Source organism: Dipodomys merriami, unplaced genomic scaffold (assembly GCF_024711535.1).
Source record: "Dipodomys merriami isolate MVZ:Mamm:240054 unplaced genomic scaffold, mDipMer1.0.p SCAF_10, whole genome shotgun sequence".
Lineage (NCBI taxonomy): Eukaryota > Metazoa > Chordata > Mammalia > Rodentia > Heteromyidae > Dipodomys > Dipodomys merriami.
The window spans coordinates 9,572,546-9,589,306 of NW_027202271.1; the positions used below are offsets into that span (position 1 = coordinate 9,572,546).

At 39.9% G+C, this 16,761-nt stretch overlaps 1 protein-coding gene across 3 annotated transcripts in view; it reads left to right on the forward strand.

The window, feature by feature from the left end:
* Window positions 1–16,761, forward strand: part of Tmem117 (transmembrane protein 117) — a 376,216-nt gene that overhangs the window by 227,936 nt on the left and 131,519 nt on the right. For all 3 annotated transcript variants that reach the window (XM_070039317.1, XM_070039328.1, XM_070039323.1), the window contains exon 5: window positions 16,660–16,757. In XM_070039317.1, coding sequence (XP_069895418.1) covers window positions 16,660–16,757 — 98 coding nt within the window. The remainder of the gene's footprint in view (window positions 1–16,659; window positions 16,758–16,761) is intronic.

Consider the following 16,761-nt stretch of genomic DNA (forward strand, 5'->3'; position numbering starts at 1 on the left):
GGTTGCTAGAGACCATTAATTCAGTTGCTTTTCCTCTTTCTTCAAAGCTGGCATTAGTGGCTCATGTCTGTAATCCTAGCTACTCTCAGGAGGCTGAGAGCTGAGGATCATGAGGAAAGCATGAGACTCGTATCTACAATTTACCACCAAAACAAAATAAAACAAAAACAAAAACAAAAAACAAACAAACAGCTGGCCATGGAACTGGGGATCAAGTGAAACCTATTTCCTCTTTAGGAAAATGGTTGTTCTTTTTGTATTCCACAAACTCCTTGGTGGATATTGGTTTCCTCTGATTACATTTCTGAAAGTACCTTTTATTTATCTTATTTACTTCATTTACCTTCCTATTATTTCTCCATTATGTTATACAGTTGCATACTCATCATCTTATGGGCTGTTTTGTATGTTTAATTGTTCTAGAAATAATCAGCTGCCAATATTAATGATACAGGTCAGGCGTGCATAGTGAAACCCATTCATTCATTTAGGCAAAAACCAAAATATAAATGTCCAACCATGTAATACTGAGCTACTTTTTAAAAATATGTATAGATGTTCAGCTAGGGAAACAAGCATGTCAAAAGGGAGTGCAAATATTTTCTTGGGCTGGCTTCTTGCTCAGCAAAACAGTCATCATCCTCATTTTTTCCTATTTATTCAAAATTGTAATTCAATGTGGTGGAAAGAAAATTGTACTGGGGTACCTCCTATTTATTTTATGTTTGTTAACACATTATTTGAAACTCTGCAGATCTTACCTGGGAAAGGTACTTTTTTTTTTTTGATTGTGTATATTTCTGTATTCTGGCGACTCAGGTATCTTTCTCTAAAGGATTCTATATTCTGAGACATGCCTGATTTCCTTACTTAATAATAAAACAGGGCATGACTCATTGTGAATCAGTAGGGAATCCAGCAATAAGGTGCAATATATCACAAAAGCAGTGTGGGCTATCATTGGAGATAATAAGCAGGTGCATTAATATTCATGCCTTCCGAAATCCCGGTTGTGCTGCTGAAAAGCTGCAGAATACATTCAGCGGGTTTAATGTTCACCAGTCAATGTTTGCAGATATTTTCTTGTAGGAACTCACTGAAGGTATCCTTCAATCATTTAAGAAATTTTCCCTCATGGTTTCCGTTTACTTAATGGTGTACTCAGTTAATTTTCCTCAGTGAGTATGCATAATCTGTTCTTAGACTTTGCTTGGGTCTTTCTTTGTCTCAGCTGGAAGTGCTGTTGTGTAAAGACTGATTATGTGCATGTGTGTGTGTGTGGGGAGGGGTTGGAGTGAAAGGAAGGCAGGAAAAGAATAGGGAGAAACTACATGCATTGTTCCATAGTGTGTAATATGTCTCAAGTCTCCAGGAAATGCAATTTAGATTTCCGTTCTCCTCTGGAATGGTCTCAATGCATCAGAAATGAGATGAGTGATAAGAAATGATAGCTGTGCTATCATGAGGGCGAAGTCACCAACAAAACAGTCACCAGAATGTCCACAGTGGGGCCCGCTGTACTCTATGACCCAGTGTCCCTTTCCCCTCCCATTAACCCAGGTAGGGCATACTGATAGTGCACTGATAGTTCAGAATCTCTCCACCTAGCGTGCTGATGTTGGCTTTGTTATTGCTGTGTTCACTCCCCACAAATAGGATGGACCCATGCCCAATATTTGTTGCGATATTTGTTGAGACTAATAATGCCGATTTGACACTGAGAAGATAGGAGGTGGTCTCATCCCTGGTGTGATTAGTAAAAGCTTTTGTTGAGTGAAGCATCTACAAGTAATTCACAATAAAGCAGACATATCATATACTTAGATAATATGCACAATTTCATACGTTAGGATGAACGTCTCCTATTTGAGGTCATATTTGATTGCCTTATTCTTTCAGTTGACAAAGACTGCTAAATTCTTTTAGAATTTTTTTCTTTTATGCCAGTTCTGGGGCTTGAACTCAGGGCCTGGTTACGATTCCTCAGCTGCTGCTGCTCCTTCCCCTTCTCCTTCTCCTCCTCCTTCTTCTTCCCCCCTCCCCTTCCTTTCCTCTTTCCCTCTTTATGCCTCCTCTCCCTCTCACCTTCTCCTCTTCCTTCTCCTCCTTCTCCTTTTCTCCCCTTCCCTCTCCCTCTCCTCCTCCCCCACCTTCTTTCCCCTGTCCCACCTTCTTCCCCTCCTTCTACCCCTTTCCTTCTCCTCCCTCTTCTTTTCTCCCTCCCTCACCTCTCCCCCTTCTCCCCCCTCTTCCCCCTCCCTCCATTCCTTTCTGCTTCTCCTTCTCCTCATCATCTGCTTCCTCCTCCTCCTTTTCCTCCTCTTCCTCTTTCTTCCTAATGTTGTACCCTTTGAGCTCCATTTACTGCTCTTACAACAGCAGCTCTGCGTACATCTTTCAGGATCTTAACTACACATTTCTTGTATTTTCTCAGCCTTTCAGGAAGTATAGGGATAGGGTCAGGGGGAAATGGATGCTTTACCATGCATGCCTTCCTATCACTGTAATAACCACTTCTACCACCTCTGTTAGCGTCATCCCCGCCAGTAATTGCTGGAGGGTTGAAATAGAAGCCAGTGAAAGATCTTCATGGAGTGAGCCATTTCTGTCAGCTATCCCCAGTGCATTCAGTGCCTTACCCCTATTCCAGTCTACCCCATTGCCTTCTGTTTTGCATTCCATGCTCTTCTTGGTTTGCTTTTATTCATTCAGTTATCCATATATCTATTGATTCATTCATCCAATAGATATTGACTGACAGCCTACAGCATCCTAGGTACTAGGCTAGTGATGAGGATGGATTATGAGCAAAGCAGGTGAGATCCTAGCCAATCACAAGCCTTATATTCTGGTGGTGAGTGCATTGTCAGGGTTAATCCCACCAGTTTAGAACTTACTTGTAGCATAGGTTTCCATTTTATGTTCCTAGTTAGCTAGGATCAGAATCTTTAGCCTTTTAAAAATTTACACGAGTGACTCGAATAACATCAGCTCTTGATGCATGGATCTAGAATTTCAGGAATACATTGACATTGCCATAACAGAAACAGAGACATCTCAATTCATGAGAGACCTGTTTCATGATGCAAACATCTTCACATCAGATGATGCCACTATGTCAAAATAACGCTGAGGATCCCAAATAAGACAGAATAAAACCCATAAGTAAGCAAAACAGCAGTGGCTCAATGCCTAGAATCCGAGCTACTTAGGAGGCTGAGATCTGAGGATCACAGTTCTGCCTGGGCAGAAAAGTCTGGGAGACTATTATGTCCCTTTAATTAGCCCCCCCCCAAAAAAAAACCCAGCTGAAATTGAAGTTGTGGCTCAAGTGGCTTGCGCACACATGGTTTTAACATTCTGTTAGTACTAAAATAAGGAGCCTCAATGTTGCCTTATCAGCTTTCCCAGAGGTGGGAAGAGTAAATAAATATATAATGGGATTTAAAAGTCACAGCTATCAAAAGTTTCCTATAGCAAGGCAGTAGCTCACGCCTGTGGTTCTAGCTACTCTGAGGATCACCATTCAAAGCCAGCCCAAGCAGGAAAGTCCATTATCTCCAATTAATCACTCAAAACCCAGAAGTGGAGCTGTGGCTCAAAGTGGTAGAGCACTAGTCATGAGCAAAACTACTTAGGGACTGCACCCAGGCTCTGAGTTCAAGCCCCACAACTGACAAAAAACCCCAAAACAACAAAAATAACTTTTCCCCCAGATGAAATCATCTCCCATGCTGGAGCAGTTCTGAGAATGTTGGGAGTGATTTGAGGATCCAGTAGCTGCAACGTAAATAGATTTGATGCAAGGAAATAAAATAATCAATTTAGTAAAAAAAAAAAATACAGGAGCTCTGCCTCTCCACATCAACTCCACTTCAAGTTACATGCCAATACTCCCTTGTTAATAACCAATAACTCATAACTCAGTGATCATGCTTGTATTAATGAGTAGCTGTCTGCCCTATCCTCTTGGCCAGGGTATATGTATATACTCTCATTTGGCTGTTAGGTTGGGCTGTGCTAAATCAGCATTTCCTGAACTATATTTTTGAACAGCAAAAGTCCTTATACATGAAACTTGTGGGATTTTTTTTTTGGGGGGGTTGTTGTTGTTGTTTAACAAATGAAAGGAAATTCTATCACCTTCCATCTTGTCCCAGTTTTCACAGCCATTGAGAATTTGAAAGCATACACCAAAACATGGGTTTCCTTGATACTGAAAGTTAGACACTGACTCTTTTTTGTGCTTAGTGGTTAACCAATACGAGCTTGTAATTTCTTCTAAAATGGATATGTACCTATTTATGACCACAGCTTCAGAGAATTCTGAATAAAATTGTCAGCAACCAAAGCAAGAAAATAACTTCAGTAGCAGTAGAAGAATGAGTAATTATCTCAGTTAACTTTCCAAGTAGAGGGAAAAATTTTTTTAAATGGCCTTAGTAACAATACTTGATACCCGCACATCAACCAAGTATTTAAAAGACAATGGTAGAAACTAGTAAATGTCACCTGTCACTGGTGACATTATTTGTTGTCATTTTCAAAAGATGGGAAGGTCTACTAAGTCGGGACAATACTACTTAAGAGAAGAGATGAAAACTGTAACTACTAAGTGCCATTATAGAATACTTACCATTCCACTCATTAAATAGTTTTGTTTTGTTTTTTTGAGTCCGGTTGTGGGGCTTGAACTCTGGGCCTTGGCGCTGTCCCTCAGCTCTTCAGCTCAAGGCTAGCACTCTACCACTTGAGCCACAGCGCCACTTCCGGCTTTTTTTTTTTTTTTTGCATATGTGGTGCTGAGGAATGGAACCCAGGGCCTCATGCATGCAAAGCAAGCACTCTACCACTAAGCCACCTTCCCAGCCCTCATTAAATAGTTTTAATGATTCACTCATGTCATAAGGTTGGTAACTCATAAGTTGGTAGCTGAACCTAAAATTGAGCCTTTCTTTAAAATGATTTCTCAGGAAAGCTAAAACCACCCAGCATGCAAATCCTTACAAATCTCATAGTACCTTTAGTTCTTTTATGTTGAGTAAAGTTGTGAATGGGGAAGAGCTTATTCAAAAACATTGCTAACTTGGAGCCAGCTTTGAGTGTGATGTAGGTCATCTGCTGGATATTATTTTCCTAAAAGAGCACACAGGAATATCAAGATGACATTGCAGTTTTGGGGGGTGGGGGTGATAGAGTCTTAAAATTGCCAAAAGCATGTGCTCTTATAAATAAGCCATTACTTGATCACTTTTGAATAGCCCTGCAGAATTTTCATCTTAAAATAGAGAGGCTTTGGCATTTAACCAAAAGAACAGAGAGAATAAGAATCAAAGATTCTATGTGTATCGTATAAGCAAGACTAAATGATGTCCCTCACTCTGAGACACTGCCATGATGGAAGGGTGCTAAATGCAAGGACCATCGCCAATTTCATGAGGATGCTGAAAGGTTGGGATATGTTGGTTGTTGGCCACCAGTAAAGCTGGCTTAGGACAATCCTGTAAGGTAGATAATATACCCTGAAAGGCCCGGATCAGTGAGGGTGAAGTGGGTCCTGTCACACTGTCACACAAACCTCTGCATGCAGTGTTCATCCAGGAAAAACAGCATTCTATTGGTGATCAGTCTCAAAAGAACCAAAAGAGGCATTTTGCTTTTAAAACGACTTGGAGCGGCTGGGTGTCAGTGGCTCACGCCTGTAATCCTAGCTATTTAGGAGGCTGAGATCTGAGGATCATGATTCAAAGCCAGCCCAGGCAGGAAAGTCCATGAGACTCTTAGCTCCAACTAACTACCAGAAAACTGGAAATAGCACGCTCAGGCCCAGAGTACAAGCCCCTTGACCAACAAAACAAATAAACAAACAAACAAAATGACATGAAGATAGCAGCAGGAAAATTCAAGAGAAGCTGAAGAATGTTCCATGAGAAAAATATTAACAAGGACCAGATGAATCCAGTGACCAAAATTAGCCTAGTGAATTAGAAAAATATTCATGAAATAGTTGCCCTTAAAAAAATAAGTTTCAGCCAGGCACCGGTGGCTCACACCTATAATCTTAGCTACTCAGGAGGCTGAGATCTGAGCATGTGGTTCAGAGCCAGCCCAGGCAGGAAAGTCTATGAGACTCTTATCTCCAATTAACGACCAGAAAACCGGAAATGGCTCTGTGGCTCAAGTGGTAGAGTGCTTGCCTTGAACTGAAGAGCTGAGGGACAGCGCCTAGGCCCAGAGTTCAAGCCCCATGACCTACACAAAAAAAAGAAAGAAAGAAAAGAAAAGAAAAGAGTTTTTGAAGTTAAGTGATGGAGGCTCATGCCTGTAATCCTAGCTACCCAGGAGGCTTGAGATCTGAGGATTGAGGTATCAAGCCAGCCTGGGCAGAGAAGTCTGTGAGACTTTTAACTCCACTGAACCACCACAACAGTCAAGATGTGAAGGTGTTATTCAAGGTACCAGCTTTGAGTGATGTAGGGGAAGAATTCAGAACCTGAGTTCAAGCCCCAGGACAGGCAAACACAGCAACAACACACAAAACAACAAACACAAACAGTTTTCAAAATAATGGGCCAAGAATTCAGAGATAATGATGTACATGATGGAAAGAAATGTGAAAGCGAGAAATCTGGAGAAATGAAAATCTGCAAAGATTAATCCACACCCCAACAATATCCATAGGATAGGTTTGAACCCAGTGAGCAAACTAGAAGTTAGAAAGGAATATTGATGTTGAAGAGAAAAAGAAAAAGAATAAACAGCACATGGGTAGTTGTGACCCTAAAGAAACAGATAAAATAATGGAAAAAGAGAAGCAGAATTAAGACAGAATTTCAAAAAGAGCTGGGCGCTGGTGGCTCAACCCTGTAATCCTAGCTACTCAGGAGGCTGAGATCTGAGGATTGCAGTTCAAAGCCAGCCTGGGCAGGAAAGTCCGTGAGACTCTTATCTCCAATAAACCGCTAGAAAACTGGAAGTGGTGCTGTGGCTCAAGCGGTAGAGCACTTGCCTTGAGCTGAAGAGCACAGGGACAGAACCTAAGCCCAGAGTTCAAGCCCCACGACCGACAAAAAAAAAAAAAAAAAAAAAAGAATTTTAAAAAGACTTAGTTAAGGTAGAATTTCAAAAAAAGTTAATAAGATAGTTGACTTTTAGGTTGAAAAGTAAGATTATGCCTAAGGAAAAAGTTATAGAGAACAATCAACAAACAACAAAACACTGTACTCAAAGTAAGAAATAAAATAGAATAACACCCCCCCCTCCTTGAGCAATAGAACAAATTCCTTAGCAAAGATGGAAAAGATTTCCAATTTCTAGTTTTCTTCTGGTCTTACTCAACAGTACCAAAACATTGAAGCAATACATTCAGTTTCTAAGGCATAAAAGCATAACCCAATAATTTGACACTAGCCTATTACTGATTGACCAACTTTAAAGAAAACAAACAAGCCAAGGCACCAGTGGCTTATATAATCTTAGCTACTTAGAAAGTTGAGATCTGAGGATCCAGGTTCAAAGCTATCCAGGCAGACAAACCTGAGAAACATTTATCTCCCATTAACTGGCAAATCCCTGGATATGGAACTGTATCTCAAGAGATAAAAGTACCAGCTTTCAGCATGAAACCAAAGCATGAAAGCAAGGGCCTGTGTTCAAGCCCTAGTACTGGCACAAACAAAAACTAACAAAGTCCCAAATCCCAGAAAATGAACAATTTGGCTTATGCAATATTTTTCTTATTCATCTGTCATGAAAAAATGATAATGAAATAAAGTTCAGGGACTGAAAGTAAAATATTGTAAAAATGCCTGAGTCAATCTAATTATAGGGTCAGTGTTAAAAAGAAATAAACCCAGCATTGGTGGCTGGCTCTCATCTGCCTAGCTACTAAGGAGGCTGAGATCTGAGGATCATGTTTTAAAGCCAGCCCAGGCAGGACAGTCTGTGAGACTCTTATTATTTCTAGTTAACTATACCTGAAACAAAGAACAACAACAAACACCCAAAACCTGAAAGTGAAGCTGTGACTCAAGTGGTAGAGGGCTAGCCTTGTGCTAAAAAGTTCAAAGATAGCACCAAGAACCTGAATTCAAACTCCAGGACTGGCACAAAAATGAGAGGGGAAGGGGAGAAGGAAAAGAAGGAAGGAAGGAATATAGAAATATTTCTAAACTAGAGCAACATATAAATGACCTATTCTATAACAAAGTAGAATATTTCTATTTTCTCGTCTTTTATAGATGACATTCACAGATGGTAAACTAACATAGATATAAATATTTAAAGAGTCAAAATGTTAATAGAAAAATAATATAAAAGAGAAGTGGTAGAAGGGAAGAAGACAGAAGCAGAGGTAGAACTTATATAAGTATGTATTGTGTGCTCATAGATGATGATGATGATGATGATGATGAATAAGAAATTAAATCACAGAGAGGTGAATTGATTTGCTGTAAACCAAAAAAACTAACTTCTCTCTGTTTAGGCAAAGTGAACAATAATGGTAGCTTATTTATTTGTTTGCTTGTTTATGCAGGTACTGGAACTTGAACTCAGGGCCTTGTGCTCTTAGTTTTGTTTTTTTTTTTTGCTCAAGGCTTGATCACTGGAACCACAGCTTCATTTCTGGCTTTTAGTGTGGTTTATTGGAGATAACAGTCTATCTGCTTTGTTTACACAAGCTGGTTTTGAACCATAATGATCAGATCTCAGCCGCCTCATTAGGTAGTATTACAGATGTGAACCACTGGTACTCGGTGAAATAAATTACTTTAACCATCATTCGCCTTTTAAGCCTTAAAATGCATTTTCTTGCCCAGCTTTCAGCAACACACTCCTAAGACTGATCATATTCTATTGAAAAAGACCAGCTTGTAAAGCATAATACGACAGTGCCATACTGGGGTTCTACATTCTGTGAAGAGATCTAGTAGGCAGGAAATGGAAAGGGGAAGGTTGTGGGATTTAAAGAGTTAAGTAGATCTCTCCCAGCAATAGAACTGCAATTTCACATCCTCACATCTTCATCTTCCTGTGAGAAAAACATCAACAGGTTTTATATTGTATTTATATTGCTTAGCAGTGATTAACAGCCTCCCAGACTTCCCTTTCCTGCCTCTTTCTCCCACAAAGATTGTCCTTGACCAACACCAGAAATGAGTTTGATTTCTCTAATGTAGAGGTAATTAGATTTTTCTTTATTGAAGACATCCCTTTAATGACAGTCGCTGCACCTGTCAATTTAGCCGCAAGTGACCTGACATTGATCTGGTGATATGACTTAAAAGAAAGAGCCGGAACAGAGCTGGAAAAGATCAGTTGCCTGGCATCCGAAAGAATATTTCTTGCCATGTCACTGAGAGAAAAAATATACTTTATTCCTGAATGTCATTTTTACAAAACATGCTGCTGTCAGCCTATTACTTCCTTCTAGAAACTATTAGTATTTCCCAGAAAAGTACCCTGGAGAGAAGCATTAAAAATGGAATAAAAATTGATCCAGTAATCATTTTTTGTTTCTTGGAAAACATTTATTATCACCGAGATTCTTTCAGAATGGGATAAATATTGCTGAACAGAATTAACTCCATGTTTTTTAAAAAAAAAAACCCAGTCGAACATGAAACATTTATTATGCATTTGTTTCCTTAACCTTGAGGTTTTGTGGAAATATTTGGCCCCCAAATAATTTATCCAATGAGGAAATGAAGCTGCTTGGTGCTCGGGACTCCCACCTGTGAGCCTATGTCCTCAGGAGGCTGAGATATGAGGACTGAGATTTGAAGTCAGCTCGGGCAGGAAAGTACATGAGACTCTTATCTCCAATTAGTCAGCAAAAAGCCAGAAGTAGTGGAGTGCTAGTCTTGAGCAAAACATCTCAAGTGCCTAGGTCCTGAGTTCAAACCTTAGGCCTGGCACAAGGGAAAAACAAAGAAGCTTATGAGGGAGAAGTGCTGAAACTGTCTTGTTTAGAAGAATGGCGATTGTTTTCTTCTGGGAAGTTAAGATAAAGACTTTTATGTGCAAGAATATATGGCATTTATATTTCTATATTTCTCTACTTTTTAGTAACAAATTAATTCATTTTATTTAAAGTTCATTTTTATTGCTATCTTCCCTTGGCTCATTTTGAGAAACAGCAAGAATTATTCTTTCTTTCTTTCTTATTATTATTTTTTGTCAGTTGTGGGGCTTAAACTCTGGGACTGGGTGCTGTCCCTCAGCTCTTTAGCTCAAGGCTAGTGCTCTGCCACTTGAGCCACAGTGCCACTTCCGGTTTCTGAGTGGTTGATTGGAGATAAGAGTCTCATGTATTTCCCTGCCAGGGCTGGCTTTGAACCACGATTCTCAGATCTCAGCTCCTGAGTTGCTAGGATTACAGGCGTGAGCCACCGGCACCCAGCCAAGAATTATTCTTGAAGGAAAATATAACCCATGGTCATTCGTCTGAGAATATTCAGTCCTATGATTTGAAGGATCAAAAACAAAATAAATAGATGAAAAAAAATCATCAGACAGCTATCTCTCTTTTAAAAACAAGGAAAATAGAACTTTCCCCAGTGCTGGGGCTTGAACTCAGGGCCTTGTGCTCTTACTTGGCTCCTTCACAAAAAGCTTGCGCTCTACCAGGAGTTACCCCTCCACTTCCAGCTTTTTGGTAGTTAATTTGGTTAATTGTAGATAAGAGGCTCATGGACTTTCTGCCTGGGCTGGCTTCAAACCAAAACCTCAGATCTCAGCCTCCTGAGTAGCTAGAATGACAGATGTGAGCCACCAGCATTTAGCTTGAATTTGTTATATTAGTTGCATTCACATTCATCAACATGATTGACAACTTTTGATGAAATCAACTCTGATTTTGATTTTAAAACCACTCAGGGTTGTTGAAATTGAATAGGGAAGCTACATCCTGGAAAATTATTGTAGGCCTAAGTGACACAGCACTGGCATACATCTGCCAGTGTTGCTCAGAGCAGGGCCAGGGAAGTAACTTTACTTCTCATCAACGCAGAGCATCTTGAGAATTATGTTCCCAGAAATGACATTGTGACAGAATATAAATAAGGATCAAGCTGAAATCTTTCCTGAAACCTGAACTCTAAGGAGCCCACAATTCTGATCAGCTCTTGGGTGATCATCAGAAACATTGGTATGCCAGTGGTTGTTTCTAATGACCAGATCCTGGATGCTGAATGACATGATAGAATGGGCTTGCTTAAGATGCCACTGGAATCCCAGTACTACTGAAGGGACAGAAACACTCCCATAGAGTGCTGTCATGAATCATTAAACCTTTTTCAAGTTGTGTGTGTGTGTGTGTGTGTGTGTGTGTGTGTGTGCGCGCGCGCGCGCGCGCGCGTGCGCATGCATGTGTGCATGCTGGTCCTGGGACTTAAATCCCCAGCTTGAACACTGTCCCTGAACTTTTTTGCTCAAGGGAAGCACACTTCCATTTCTGGTTTTTTTTTTTGGGGGGGGGGTGGTTAATTGAAGATCAGAGTCCCATGGACTTTGCTGCCTAGGATGGCTTTAAACCCTGATCTTCCGATATCACCCTCCTGAGTAGCTAGGATTGCAGGTGTGAGCCACCGGCATCTGGTGGCAATGTATCTTGATCAGTGTCATTCCTTCCACCTCTCCCAAACCCATTCATGTCCTGAAGTTAACTGGCCCCGTTTTTACATTTGTGTATTGACTATGGTGATTGTTTTAGCTACTCTTCTTCTTACCATTCATCTGTCCCCTTTCCTCTTTACCTTGCCCACCTCTGAGGACACAATTACAGCTTCCTGGCATTTGTTTTGCTAATCTGTAATTAAGTTACTAATAAGAGTTCCACCTGGGGCTGGGAAGGTGGCTCAGCGGTAGAGCGCTTGCCTTGCAAGCCTGAGGCCCTGGGTTCGATTCCTCAGCACCATATAAGCAAAAAGAAAAAAGCCGGAAGTGGCACTGTGGCTCAAGTGGTAGAGCGCTAGCCTTGAGCTGAAGAGCTGAGGGACAGAGCCCAGGCCCAGAGTTCAGGCCCCACAACCGGACCCAAAAAAAAAAAAAAAAAAGAGTTCCACCTTTGTATCCCACGCCTGCATATACCATACTTCAGTCACTTTATTTGTGTATAACTGCATATGTCCCTGTATATATTTTCATATTTATATTTATTAATTTAGATCTAACTTCTACATATCAGAGAAAACATGTATCCTTTGTCTGAGTCTGGCTTACTTCACTTAAATGGAATGCTCAAGCTTTAAGAGTAAAAGAAAAGTATATGTTTAGTAGGTAATATTAAAAGTATATATATAATAGGTAATAAAAATTTTTCCTTAATGTAGTCTACCTCATTCTATATCGGTTTGCTTAATTTTGAATCTGCTTGGTGGGTCTGAATTTGAACATTATTAATTAAAGTCATAATGATTTGAATAATATTTTCTACTTTTAAAGGGCAGGTGGATTTCCTGGAAACAGAATGTTTGTGTGTGTATGTGTGTGTGATGTGTATGTGTGTGCGTGTGCATGCACACACATGCATCAACATGTCCTCCTTTTTTGGAAAAAGAAGGAAATTTATTTAATTTTTTCCTATCCCATATGACTTTTTTTGAGGCTTGGTATTGAGACCATTAATTCATGACACAGCTAACAGGCAATTCACTTTGTTAATGGGTCTGTAAAATTGAGAATTTGCATCCTAATTCATTTCATCATTTGTTAGAGTATATTTTTTGTCTACTATTTAAAAGATCCATAGATATTAGAATGGATACACGAATAAATCTTCATCCTCAGGGACATCAAAACCTGTTAGGAAATAAAATAGCAAATAAAGTAGTAGAGCAGTAAATAAAATAGAAGACAGAAACTGATACATGACAGGAGAAAGATAGGTCGTTCAGCAGCAGAAAAAACAGTGGAGACATCACAATGGCGACCGCGCTTACGCTTCAGAAAATAGGCAGAGCCTGAGCATGCAGAGCCAGGAGGACATGATATCTTTGGAAGAAGACACAGGATTGTGGAATGGGAGGATGATGCCAGGAAGGTACTCTACTGCTTGAGTCACACAAGCAGCCCTCCCAGATGACACCTCCTGAGAATATATGCACCGAGACACTGGATGTTAAGTGCTGTGCAACAGTTCAGTTTTGTAAGAGAGGTGGAGAAAGAGAGAGAAAAAGAGCAAATAACCCTGGAATGTGCATCATATAGATATGGGAGGAGCACAGAGAAACTCAACATCAAGGGGACTGATAGAGGGCTGGGCGCTAAGGGAAACAGACTCTTTGGGTAGGTGTGGAAACGCAGGAGGGGGATGTGCCTGGAAGGGTGAATATTGGCCAAATAGATTATTTGCAACTATGAAAATTGAACAATAAAACCTATTAAGGATGATATTTTTTTAGAAGAAAGCATGCAAGGAGTGTGCCAGAGGGGGCAAATCATAAACATATGTGGAGTTGTAACAATGTAACAATGAGCTTCCTTTCCCCATAACTGGTACAACTCAGAAAATAGAGAGGTTCAGGAAGGAGCTGTGGCTTAAGTGGTAGAGTGCTAGCCTTGAACACCAAGAGTTTCAGAGACAGTGCCCAGGCCCTGAGTTCAAGCCCCAGGAATGACAAAAAAAATAGTGTGAGGAATAAGTAAATAAAAATCTCAGTGTGTCTGCTTAAAAATAAAGACATTTTGTCAGACGTTTTGTCAGACATTGGTGATCACAATTCATGTAAGCTCAGGAAGATAAATCCATGAGACGTTTAGCTCCAATTAATCACCAAAAAGCTAGAAGTAGAGCTGTGGCTCAATTATAGCACTCTGTTCATTAGAACAAAAGGCTTAGGGAGCTTTAAGTACAGCCTTGTTTGTGATCATTTGGGTAAATGCCCAAAAGTGGGATTGCTGGGTCATAGGGGAGCTCTATGTGGAGTCTTTTGAGGAACCTCCATACTACTTTCCAAAGTGGTTGAACAAGTTTACACTCCCACCAACAATGCAGTAGGGTTCCCTTCTGGCCACATCCCCTCCAGCATCTGTTGTTTATTAGAGTTCTTGATTATAGCTATTCTAACTGGGGTGAGGTGGTATCTCAATGTTGTTTTGATTTGCATTTCTTTTATGGCTAGAGAAGTTGAGCATTTTTTCACGTGTCTATTGGCCATTGTTAATTCCTTTTCAGAGAAGTTTCTATTTTTCTAATTTGGGGAGGGGAAGGGAAATACAGTGCTTAAATAAGGATACAGGTTGACCCATTGTAACAATGAGATGTGCAAGACACTATGTTGAAAACAAATGTTACAACTTGGTGGAGTGGATGGGGGGGGCGGTTGGGGAAGTGGGGAAGGAAGGGATGGTAGGGGAAAAACAAAAGAGGAGGTAACAATGCTCCATAGTAAATGTACTTGTTACCTTACTCATGTAACTGTAACCCCTCTGTACAGTATCTTTACAATAAAAAATATATACAAAAACAAAAAAAGCTTAGGGACAACATCCAGGCCAGGAGTTCAAGTTCCGGGACTGGCACACATGTGTGTGCATATGCACACACTCATACAGAGTTTTGTTTATACACTGGTATACTACTTGACAAAAGATAAGTAGACTTTTGACAACAAAAAACACATATAGTTGAATGAAAACAGGAAGAGTAAAAGGAAAGGTTAAGACTAGATTCAACCTAGACACACCAGAAATTAGCTGGATTTGGAATTTCTGATTTAGGCAATCTGAAAAAGAATCTGATATATTACTTTGTTAAGTATGTCTGTTTCTAAGGAGATAGTCATTTTTCAAGATGTCTTGTTACAAAATTGAATCTTGATTAATATTTTAATAATAGTCTTAGCCTGGCACTGGTGGCTCATGCCTGTAATCCTAGACACTCAAGAGACTGAGATCTGAGGCTTGCAATTCCAAACCAGCCAGAGGAAGGAAAGTTGATAAGACTTTTTTTTATAACTAATCAGCAGAGATGAAAGTGGAGATGTGGCTCAAGTGATAGAGTACCAGCCTTCAGCCAGAAAACTAAAGGGCAGTGCCCAGGCCCTGAGTTCAAGACCCAGTACTGGCACACATGTAAAAAAGTTAGTCTCACTCTGAAAACATTATAGGATGGAATAGGAGAAACTTTAGGTCTCCTTGGCACAGGCCGAAATTTTCTTAATAGAGAGCCAGAAACACAACAAATCAAATGGGATTGCATGAAATTGCAGAGCTTCTGCATGGCAAAGGACATAGCTAGCAAGATCAATAGAAAGCCCACAGATTGGGAAAAGATCTTCACTAGCCATACAACGGACAAGGGTCTCATATCTAAAATATACATGGAAGTCAAAAAATTCAATTCCCCAACAACAAGTCTTCAAAGAAGCAACTGCCCAATAAATAAGTGGGCTAAAGACTTAAAGAGAAACTTCTCTGAAGAGGAATTAACAATGGCCAATAGACACATGAAGAAATGCTCAACCTCCCTAGCCAAAAAAGAAATGCAAATCAAAACAACATTGAGATACCACCTCACCCCAGTTAGAATGGCGATAATCAAGAACTCTAATAAGAACAGATGCTGGAGGGGATGTGGACAGAAAGGAACCTTACTGCATTGTTGGTGGGAGTGTAAACTTTTTCAACCACTTTGGAAAGCAGTATGGAAGTTCCTCAAAAGACTCCACATAGAGCTTCCCTATGACCTAGCAATCCCACTTTTGGGCATTTACCCAAATGTTCACAAACAAGACCATACTAAAGCTACCAGCACAACTATGTTTATTGCAGCATTATTTACTATAGCTAAGATATGAAACAAACCCAGATGCTCCTCAGTAGATGAATGGATCAAAGAAATGTGGTATATATACACAATGGAATTCTATGCCTCCATTAGAAAGAATGACATTGCCCCATTTGTTAGGAAATGGAAATACTTGGAAAAAATTATATTAAGCCAGTCCCAAAGAAATATAGGTCCCATGGTTTCCCTTATTTGCAATAACTAGTATATGTCTGAGACAAACAGAAACTGTCAGACAAGTTGATGTTAAGTGAAATAAACCTCAAGATAAGGATTCAAATTTTTTTTCTTTCTTGCGATTGTTTCCAACGTTTATAAGATGATTTCTTTGTTGCTTTGTATGTACCTCCCTCAGGGTATAACCCCTGCTTTCACTGTATTTGATGTCAGTATAATTTGTGGAGGGGAAGGGAAAAAACAAACTGTTTAAATAGGGTTACACGTGGACCCATTACAACAATGAGATGTACAAGACGTTATGTCGAAAAACGAACTTTACAACTTTGGTGGGGTGGGAGGGTGGGGGAGTGGGGAGGGGTTGGAGAGGAGAAGGGATGGGAAGGGGAAACAAAGGAGGAGGCAACAATGCTTGATAAGAAATGTACTCATTACCTTGCCCATGTAATTTTAACCCCTCTGTATGGTATTTTCACACACACATTAAAAAAGTTAATTTCAGTATGTGACACACTGAGTGACCTCAAATGTGCTCCTTCAATATGAAGTTTTTAATTGAATAAAGTATATTCTAATTTTAATCTAATATTAAAATATGCATATATTCTGCTCAGAAGGTCAATTACAAGGGAATACTTAAATCTGAATTTAATATATCCAAAGTACTAAATAAGTTTCTCTCATTACTACAGGTCACTGATATGATGCTGCAGGATAAACCCTATCCTGACTGGGGAAAATCTGCAAGAGCTTTCTGGAAGAAAGGAAATGTTAGGATCACTTTATTCTGGTAG